The 11270-nt window shown below is 36.4% G+C and overlaps 1 protein-coding gene across 3 annotated transcripts in view; it reads left to right on the plus strand.

The window, feature by feature from the left end:
- The first annotated feature begins 754 nt into the window (after positions 1 to 754).
- Positions 755 to 11270, plus strand: part of LOC108970141 — a 59843-nt gene continuing 49327 nt past the window's right edge. For 2 of the 3 annotated variants that reach the window (XM_018935318.1, XM_018935354.1), the window contains exon 1: positions 755 to 1130. In XM_018935318.1, coding sequence (XP_018790863.1) covers positions 866 to 1130 — 265 coding nt within the window. In that variant the 5' untranslated portion in view covers positions 755 to 865. Of the gene's footprint in view, positions 1131 to 10238; positions 10634 to 11270 lie in introns of those variants that run through there. The other variant, XM_018935346.1, reaches the window with a different exon arrangement.

Here is an 11270-nt window from a genome sequence, read left to right on the forward strand (position 1 = left end):
GGAAGCTATTTTCACGAACAAAATGATAATTGTCTAAGGAAATAGTGAGATCTACGAAGAAACTATCCATATCGGATCATTATAGCATATAGCTGCCATACAAACTGAACGACTGTATTTCATGTAAGGAATCTTTTTTAACTGTGAGTTGCAATCGAAATAAGTGGAATGGGTTTGTGCAGTTTAAGACGCACTCACGATTATGTCACTTGCATCATTATATAAAGGATTTAAAGTTTATCATGCAACATGGCAACCCGGCTAATGCTATTTAATTTCCACTTCATTGTGCCAAAACAGCGATACAACTAAGTAAGGCACACGCACACACAAACGACACGCGAACCGAACTTTAAGCTGCAGCGCTACTGTGTAAGACAACATGTAACCCGCACACCAGCAACCATACGTACGCGTTGGCCCACCCCCTCCATACATGCATAGCGAACGGTGCCAACGACACCAGCTGCCTTAGCATAGTCACGCTGTTAGGCAACATGCAACAGCACAAATCCAACGGCGGCAAGCGCCAACGCATGCAACGCGGGTGTTTTTTCATCTCAAACTACAATTAAATGCACAAATACGCCTAAACACGAGCATTTAGCGTACACGTGTGCACGCGCCCACTCTCTTATATGAGTGCATATGCCTATATACATGCAAGCATGCACAATTCACTGTGCGCCCACAGTTTCAGAACGCTTTGTAGCAGTTCGCAAGCGGTGCGCTAATGGTCGGCCGCACGGTCGCTCGGTCGGTCGGTCGGTTTGGTATTGTTTCGCCTGCGTGTCTGTGTTCCGGGCATTCGTGCATTGCTTGTTAGCCAACATATTTCTTTGTTGCAATTCGAGTTGCCAGTGAAATGTTGCCGGCTGGCCGCCTAGAACGTTGCGCGCCATCATCTCGGTCTACAGCCGCCGCCGCTGCCGCTGCATCAGCGACGGGTGATTGCAACTTCGGTGCGCTTTGGTGGTTCTGGTGGTCGACGCTACACTTTGCCGCCATACTTGATGCGCTGCGACCGGCCAGTGAGCGGCGTTTACGTTTGCGCCAGCGTCAGCGCGTACGCCAGCGGCAGCGTCAAGAAGGGCGTCAGCATTGTCTCTCAATTAAGTCCGCCATATGCAGTAAGTTACAAATTGCTGGCGCTTTATTAGGTTATTATTGTTGGTAGTAGACCGGTCATTGCCGCTGCGGCGCGTACGCCACTCCAAAATGACTCCGCTGCGCGTTGCACTGCCAAGCAAGTGAAGGGTGTTTGCGCGTTGTTTTGTTTGCCGCCACTGCTTTGTCGCCTATGTCGTTATCGCTGTCGTTGTCGTCGACGTTATCGACTCGCAATTTTCCGCCTGCAGTTTTCCAGTTGAATTTTCATTTTCAATTTTCAGTTTCGGTTTTGGTTTCGGTTTCGTTGAATCGCTGGCGCATTACACGCTCGAATGCTTCGTCCATCCAATTGACGTGTAACGGAATTTCGCTGTAATCTGCTATGTTGCTCCATACTCGGCCGCGCTGCGTCTTTGTGTCTAATTCGTGCGCGCAGTGCGTTTAGTGAATGTCGTCGAACTGTGCGCGTGTGGTGAGTTGTTGCTTCGAAACGCTTCAATTTGTTCGCGTTAATATGACGCTCATGTTCTTTTATTACTCTGCGTAAATAAACTGTGCATCCGACTGAATGTATCTGCAGATAAAACATGTGATTTACGGCTATAATTTTGGTTTCATTTTTAAACTCGAAATATTTTCGAAATGCATTCATCGATTTGTGTATAATCGCATGTGCGTGCATATATGTGAGTTGATATTAGTATTTGCATTGCTTTGTCAAAATAAACCACCGTTAACGCCAACGAGCTGATTCACAACGGAATTTGCAACCATTGTCGGTTGGTTGGCTTATATCGCATAGCATCGCATCGCATCACTTCAAACGCTTGGAACCAACGACTTCCTGTTTGTTCTCTAAACATCGACCGCATCGTTAATGTTTTAATAACAGAAAAAAATTATGACACAGTCTCCGTCACTGCTATTGTTGTTGCTGTTGTGTATCACATATTTTTGGTATGATTTCCTACACTCGTGCTAAGTTTAGGTTTCGTTATTGCTGGGGATCGTAACCATCCCAAATAATGGCGGCTATAGTAACGACTAACTCAAGTGTCTTCTGCAAAAGTACTGTTGGAACTCGCCTCTAGAACTACTTATCAAAATAATATCCGAACTGTACTGTTGGAACTCTCCTCTAGAACTACTTATCAAAATAATATCCGAACAGCGCTTCTAAAGGGTATACATAAATATAACTAACCGTTGGTACCTCGTTGGAAGTTTGGAAGAACTTTCTACTCTTAACAGAGCTATCTTATTTCTTAAAACGTGGAACCACAACTCAGGCCTAGAAAACTTTATTTCTTTTGTGACAAAATTGAGAGTTTACGTATTGATTTTCGAATAGACGTTAGCTTCTTTTACATGTATAGTATATCCGCCATTTTTGCGTAATATTTGAGAAAACATTTACGGCCTAGTACTTTTGCTTGGATTCGATTCGTGAGATCTGAAGGTATGAGTAGTTTTGCTACGGAACCCAAAAATACAACTTCAACGGGTGCTCTTTGTGTTAACAATGCTCTCTGAATACTCTTTTCTCTCTTTTCATATACATATACCGAAAGCTTTTTGACAAATGAGAGGAAGATGTGTAGTTGTTCGGAGAACACACAGTACTTCCATAAATGACTACTTTAGACCTGTGGGTGCTTATTAAATTTCAAATCCGAATTCAATTTTCAAATGTCCTGAGGCAGTTCGAGGGAAGCAAAGTAAGGTGTGTAGATGCCCAGAGAACACAAAGTGATTCCACAATGGACCATTTTGAACCAGTGGCTACGAATTGAGGAGCTAGTCGCCTTATTCGTTTGAATTCGTATTGCTATCACTCCTTGTATGTATTATACATTGGAACGTGACGACTGGTAAAAATCGCGAATTTTATTCTTTGAGAAAAGTATTGAGTAAAAATCAAAAATTGTCGTTTATTCATATAGAAAATAAAAATTTTAGTTCGAGTCAACCGGAAAATTTTGAAACTTACTCGCGCCATTTAAATGGTTTTGTTGAAACAGACATTTTATTATGTTGCATCCTGCATTGTATTTTTGCCATTAGTTATTAACGTAAAATAAATAAATAAAAAGTATTCGGTTGCGTTCGTTAAAAGCATTGCTTAGTCAACAAAGTATCTTTTTGTTTATTTTCTTAAAGACACGAGTATTAATGTTTCGAATTTGTTTTCCCGCTTGGCTACCTGCGCTGCAATTTGTCATTGCAAAATATTGCATAAATAAATTTAAATTCCCAAAAAATCTTCCATGCTTGCAGTGTCTGGTATTTTAAAATCTAAAATGGGCAGCTGACAAACATATGAGTCTAATATGAGTCTAAAATATGCATATTTCTTTCTTCAGTATAGATAAATAAACCTCAAAATATTTGTCCTAACCAATTTCTACTGAGAATGATATCTTAGCAGTCCAAAAATTGTTAAATAAACCCTTGTCTTTCAGTATTGCTGCCGAAATGCATTGAAATATTCGGATAAGAAAAACTAATATATGTCGCTTGTGGTCTTGAACTCAGCGCAATCTTCGAAACGACAGTAAAAATTAATTTTATTAATTGTAGGTTTAACTCAATACCTCCTTTGCGGCGCCAAGCCCGAATTGAATATTTTATTTTCATTTGAAAGAAAATCAAGTAGTAAAGTGCTCTTAGTAAGTAAGTGGCTAAGATTTGTTGATTTGCCATACGTAGGTTATTTTTAGTAAAAATTTTGATATCTACAGCGCATGCAGTAGTCTTCGCTTCTCCCTGTTTTTTTTTCTCGAAAATTTAGTTATGGGCACCACAATGAAGTTATACAGCTCGTTTGAATAGAAGAGTGTATGTGTTGCCACTTTGTATCCAATTGATTATACCACTGCTTGTTGGAGCCATTATTCTTCATTAGAGTTAATGTGAATACGAGTAGATATGTGTATATCAGTTTAATTGGTTTATATCAGCAATGTGTTCAATTCATTAATTTTCAAGCTTTTGTAAGTTGAATTCAGTTTCTAACTGAATGAAAATTCATATCTCACTGCAATTCTTTTACGCTTAAAGTTCTAATTCTAATGTAGCTGCATAAAACAGTAGGATCACTCGTGTTTCGGTTCTTCATCTTATGTCACATGTGTCAGAAATGTTTATGACAGTTTGTTTTGCTGAAATTTACAATGAGGCGAATATATTTTTGTATAAAGGCATGCGAAAATATATTCATATTTCGTTTTACTTTAAAAATTGTTGAATTTTATATTTATTGCCGGTTATAAATGAGCATTTAATTCTTTTGTTTATATTATTATTATTTTTTTTTTGTGGCAATCGTTTAAAATTTAATTAGGACTATTTAATGCGGCCGCAATTCAATTTGGCAGTCGAAATATGAGCAACCATTAAAAACTTTCCACGAGTATATGAATCGTTAACACTAAGTGCGTGGCAATGGAGTTATGAGCCGTTGAATGGGTTTTTGATTGGGTTGAAATTTGCATACACGTGAAAAGGAAATTGCTTCCATTTAGGGCAACGAATCAAACTTATTGCACCTTTGTTTCAAGGTTATGTACTAATTGTGATAATCCATAATAGAAATGAATGGCACAAATATTTAAGAAAATGCTACAAATCAAATACGAAAACATGTGTTCTATTTTATAGGCTAAGCTGTTTATTCTTATGGAGGATTAGTGTGCTTGGCGTAGGCACCCATACAGGATCTTTTGGGGGTATTTTTCAATTATATACAATTAATAAATCAAATCGTTTTGAATACTTTTGTTTTCTTTTCTCTTATAAACGCTTGTGGAACTCATGCGATCTTTCTGGTTGTTATTCCACAAGTAGAAATAGGTTCTGATGGTTGGTTAAAAAGGGAAGTGCATGATCAGTTGCACTTAGGCTAACATTGCGATCTCGGGTGATAATAAAGTAAGCCTTATCCAGCAAATCTATTATATAATATTTTATGGCAGCGTTTACACCAAACAGCAAAACTAATCGATAAACTCGAGTTTGTGAAAAAATTTGAAGGCACTTCACACAAAGCTTCGTACAATTTAAAGAAATGGAATATTTTAACATTCAATTTGCAACATTTTAAATCTAAAAGTAATGCTAATTAAGTGCAATGAAGAGCGGCATGTCAATGGTTGCGATAATAGCCACATCTTTCGTCTTTTACCGTCTTTTTATTATTGAATGTGCATTTAGTTATGCACGTTTATAAAGTGTTTAGAATTGGCGGTGTTTATGTAAAATTATTTTCGCACATTTCTTCAAATTAAATTCACATATTCACACACTAGCTGGAGTGTAAGAAAAAAAAAGAGAAAATTGAATGAAATGCTCACATTTTCCAAGCGTTAAAGGGTATACGAGATTTTGCGCAAACAAAATCCATAGAAATTAAAAGCAACTAAAAAACACGCTTACAAACAAAACAAAAACAGAACAAGCAAAATACGTGAATAATAAATATATTGACAAAGTAGAAAAAAAACAACATAAGTGAAAGTGAAAACGTTTTCAAAGCAATCGCATTCAAGTGAAATGAACTCAAATGGACGCGCAAAGCGAGTGGAACGAACCAACAGAACGGTAGGGCAAGGTAGTGGCGACATGGTAGTGGAAAATCATTGGCTGTTGCCGGTGCAATAAACAAAATTGAAGCCAAAATATACGTATATTCCCCAGTACGTGGGTATGTAGCAATATGCAGGCAATGCGACTATGAGCACATTAGGGTAGTCCGTTGGTGAGGAGGAAATGCAATATGCTGACTCACTTCACTGCATCTATCAAACTCAAGAGCCTTATGGAAGTTTACGGTTGAGCATTTTTTGGAGTGCTGCCACCTGTTAAAAAATTTAAAAATTTTATTGTTAATTTGTTGATAAGAGTGAAATGTTTCGTAGTAAGCGTCGATTAAAAGTATTTATCTAAAATATTAAATTATTTTTTGAAAAGGTTGCCACGTGTTAGCAATTTATAAATAAATAAAATATTACCATATGAGCAACCAAATAAATAGGTAAAAGAAGAAATTTTTGTCAGAGCTAGTCATCTATTTTTTCAGTTTTTTTAAGGTTGCCACCTGTTAGCAATTGATAAGCTAAATAAAGTATTATTATATACGATTATGAGTAACCATCTAAACTAAAAGAATAATATCTGTGAGAGCTATTTAACTATGTCATACTATTTTTTTTTTAAATGGTTGCCACCTGTTAGCAATTTGTAATGTAAATAAAGTATTACCGTATGAGCAAATGAACATCAAAATAAGAACGAAAAAATTTTTGTTTTCTTTCGGCATTTATCTATGAGGGTTGCCACCTGTTAGAGGATCTGGTGTTGGTATATTTTTTTATATGCGTCGCTATGGGTAACAAAAAACCAGCGAAAGCAGCTTAAAATTGTTAACAAAATTTTCCTTTTCTCTTTCGCTCCACCCTAACCCAAAAACATAATTGTAAAGAACAGAACAGTGGCACAAGAGAAGAAAAAAATTCCTGGATGAGTGATTCGTCTACAAAAGAAATAGGCTGAAAAAACATTTCACTTCGACCGACTGACTGACTGAGTGACTGATTGACAGGCCGGCAGACGGACGCCCAGTAAATGTCAGTCAAGTGGGCTTGATATTTGTATTATATTGAAGAAACATTGAAATGGATAAATAACAGCCACGGTGGGCGCAGATCAACGCTAACAGACGATCAGTGACGGATAAGTGAAAATGCCAAATGCGTAATGAGTTTGACGGCTGCAAAGCTTTACAATTAAGAATAATAAAAAAGTACAGTAAACACTGCCTAAACGCAACTTTTTTAAATGAAGAATCTGCGATAAATTCTGGCGTACTTGAAACTATACATACGCTGTTAGACAAAGTGTCTGCTAATGAGAAAACTTACGAACACGAATAATAACAATAATAACAACAACAACCGAAGCAATGACAGCAAGTGGCAAAACTCGCGAATGCTGCTTAGCAAATAACATTACAACAGCACCCACGCGGCGCACAGAAGATATGCTGCGTGGCACTGGCTGGGGGTCACTCGGTGTTGGACGCAGTTGGGCCAACGCGTTCATTGGCTTTAGTGGCTGTTAGAGTGCGCGCACAGCTGATTGAGTTCATGTGGCGCGGCAGGTTTACGAGCGCGCGCTTGTGGGTGTGCGTGCTTGCTGTGGCGTTCATATATTATATTATGTTGTCGGATCGACGCTGCGCTATATATGGGTTGCTGTCAGCGCTATTAAAGCCCCCCTGTTTCCGCCACCTTTATGTGCCGCCCATGCTCTGCCAATACAAATCGATACGAATTAACGAATTCGTTCGCAATTTTAAATTTTTCAAAACAAAAAACGTAAAATAAATGCGCACACACAGAGAATTTAAAACAAAGAAAAGTGTGTAAAAGCAAACGGTATAGAAAAAGCACAAGACGACGCGCCAAGCAATGGCGGCGAGATGGAGAGGCGCAGGAGGCAGGCCGTGCTAAACGCGCTGAACGCGCATTGTTAACGCTTTGCGGCGCTGAAGTAACGAGCGCACTACGCGCCACAAGTAGACACAAACGCCATTCAACACCACAGCCGAGAGCAGTGCACGCGTCAGCAAGTTTGTTTGTTGACGAAGCTCCCACCGTCTGGTGACTGCCAATATCAGTGGTATCGGCCAAATCGATGGCGACAGCATTGGCGTTGCAGTGTGCTATTGATGTTGAATTTGATGATGCCGTCACCCGCGTTGTGGTGACGATGACTACAACAACAGCCAAAGCAACAACACAGAAACATAACAACAGCAATAGTGTCAGTGCAGTGACAGCAACAGCATCGACGACGGCGACTGTGACGGCACCAAGCGGATTCCGGCTTAACTAACTGCCGGGCAGCGGTGCTCTAAATACGCGAGTGACACGCGATGCAAGCTGGAAAAGTGCATTGATTAATTGAGAAAATTGTGTAGAAAGTTTTTTAGTGAATTACCAAAGAATTGTGCAATAAGTACGTTATCGCGCGAGAGCTAGCGCGCTGCCATGAAAAGTCTTGCAGAATAATTAAAAATATTTATTATAGAAAATTCAATTAAATTCAAGTGTGTGTGTGTGTGTGTGTATAACAACATTAATATTGAGTAATGAAATTGAAGTGGCGTTCTGTGAAAAAATTTCAATTGAAATTCGCTAAAAATTCATCAAAAAAAGATGTACAAAATATTTGTGCAAAACATATAAATATAGTTGGTGTCAAATGATGCGCTTTCGGCTTTTTGCAGTGACAACAATTTAGTTTGAAAAATTCATAATATTCGTTGTTGTAAGAAATTCGTTTTTTGATGAGCGAGCTGCTGTTTTAAATTAAGAAACCAATTACGAGTGATTGTGATGTGTACTTTTTTTTATTAACGCCTCGTGCAATAAATATTCTATAAATGAAAGCTAAGAATAAATCATATTGAAATAAAATAAAATAAAATAAATTAGCTTAATTTAAAATAAAATGTAATAAAAAGATATAATATAATAAAATAAATGAAATAAAAGTAAAATAATAATAATAAAATAAAATATTAAAAAGCAAAATAAAATATTTACAATCCAGAGACCAGATAAATCTAACTAAATGCAGTGTGAAATATAATCTTCTTTAAAAAATTAATTTTGGTAAAAAAATTTTAAAACACTTTTTCATATCCGTATTCCTACAACATAGCTGCTAATATAGTTCTTCCAAGTACTTTAGGCAGTGTGATTGTGAGATCATAACATTTTTGTGGTCATCGGCGATTCTCAACAAATACCGTAGTCATTAGGAGAAGATATAATTTTCCAGCGTTTTGTTGTTATTGTTAATTTTGAGGCATATAATATGTTCCAAAATATTTTTGAGTATGTTGCATATGTTTTTACATTTTCTTGTGGCTAAAAGTACTTGTGCCTCCATTCATTTAAGTAGCATTAGCTTTCGTTAAAGAGAAAAGTCTCGAAAAACAAAACGGAGTTCTGATTAAAATGAGATATATACATACATGTATATTAGGGAGGGTAAAAAGAAAAACGAAATTTTTTCGCTTGGTACTCTGAAATATGGTTAGTCAGTAAACTTCATACAAATCGATGAGTTTTCAGATTTATAATGATTTTTTTCTTCATTGAGTTATAAAATGTAGAAGAATGAAATACTATTTGTTAATGCCTGACGTTGGCTATAGCAGATCTCCATAGTTTTTTTTTTAGTCACAGTCGATTAGCAGGTTGTGAGAAATCGCTTACTTTACACTTCTAATTTTTTAAAAGGAAAAAATGAAGGCAGTCCCGAGCTAACATAATTTAATATAATATTTTTAGAACAAAAAAATAATCAATTTTGTTTCACAAAATTAGGAAAAAACTTAAAGATCTTTTTTTTATTTTATTTTATTTTATTAAAGCTTACATAATAAACAAATTATTAAATAAACTAAAGTACGCAGCGCTAGCATCAACGGCTTTCGGCTGAGATCTATATTTAAATATTTTTTAGAAACCCTGCAAAACTAAACGTACGGAGTTTTGTAAATAAATCTATAAAGCTACAAAAAATATGTTGATAAAGCTCAGTTGCTTGGAGAAAAGTTAATGAAAAACCGATATACAAAAAGTGAGAAGTTTAAATAATAAAATTGTCAGTATATTTAAAGCAAAAACATTAAAAAAGGCAATAAAATATGTAAATATTTATTTTAAATAAAGATTATAAAGAAAATGTGAAAATTGGTGGTCTTTTGAAAGTCAATTGTGTGCAAATTAAAGCTTTAATTTCAAACACTATGTAAAATATTTATTTATAAGTAAGGATATTTTTTTATAACAATATATGAAATTAAATAATATACAATTTCCAAAATATAGACAAAAAATAAGTGAAATAGTTATAATAATGAATTTTAACTATAACAAAAAAGTATACAGTCAAGAAAATTATTAATAAATTCATTTAAAAGAAAAAACGTAATAAAAGAATTTAAGCAACGGAAAAAATCTATTTAAATTCTGTGAATTGTTATTCAACAACAACACGTGTAAAAAAATTAAAAGCTGTGATGTTTGGTTATTGAAGTGATGCGATGACGCGATGTACATAGGTGTTTAAAACATCATTTGAGAATTCAATTAATGTTATAAAATTTAAAATGTTTTCGTGCAATTAATCCCAAGTGAGGTGACAGCCTAACACAATTGATTGTTTAACTAAGTGACATACAAAAATATATATGTATATGTAAAGTGCTGCCTACATACGCTCGCCCTTCGGAGTGCAAACACTTCACACAGCGCAATAGCGGGGACACACTGCGGCGGCATAGCGGACGACGCGGCATAACGGAGCGATAGTTGGCGGTGAAAACGTGTCATGCATTGGCTTGATGGCAGCATTTCGCTGGATGAAAATTTAATTAGTGGACGCGTCAGCGGCGGCAGTAACGGTGAAAATAGCGACAGCAATCAAAGTAAAACATCGTTGAAAGCAAGTAGGTTGCGTTGCGCGTCGGTGACATTTTAGGGGTGCCGATTGTGTAACGAACTCCCCTCCACGCATTGTGGGTTTTGCATTTCAATTTCGATTTCGTTTTCGATTTCAATTACACTCTCTCAATGCACACTCAATTTATTTACATATGTAACACTTGTTTACATGCCATTTTCAAATGTGTACGTATGTACGCTGATATGTGCGCACAATCTGTTTATGCGGCGATATGTGCGTGCATTTGTAATGACAATGCAAATTGCCAGCGTAGCGAACTCACGTCTATTTTATTTTTATTGAATTTAAATATATATGCATGTGTATGGTTTTTAGAGCGGGTTGATTTAGCGGGAGCCAGAAAAAAAAAACGGAAAAATCGCATAAGCGAGGAATCATTCTCAGCAACTTTGCCTAAGAGACTATGAGTCTAAAACGGGGTTCAAGGCGTTTTTTTGATATTCTAATGAACTATATCACAAATTTCCCATACAACCGTTTATAAAAATTTTTTAAACTTCGCCTTAAAAATCGCTGGCTCGAAACCAGTTTTAGTCCCATAGTCCTTCAAAAAAAGTTGTGTACAATAATCCGGAGAACATTTCTCGCATTCGCAATTCTATGAACAAAAAAGAAAAAAA

This window comes from Bactrocera latifrons, unplaced genomic scaffold (genome assembly GCF_001853355.1).
Source record: "Bactrocera latifrons isolate USDA-ARS-PBARC rearing strain unplaced genomic scaffold, ASM185335v1 scaffold_106, whole genome shotgun sequence".
NCBI classification, from domain to species: Eukaryota; Metazoa; Arthropoda; class Insecta; order Diptera; family Tephritidae; genus Bactrocera; species Bactrocera latifrons.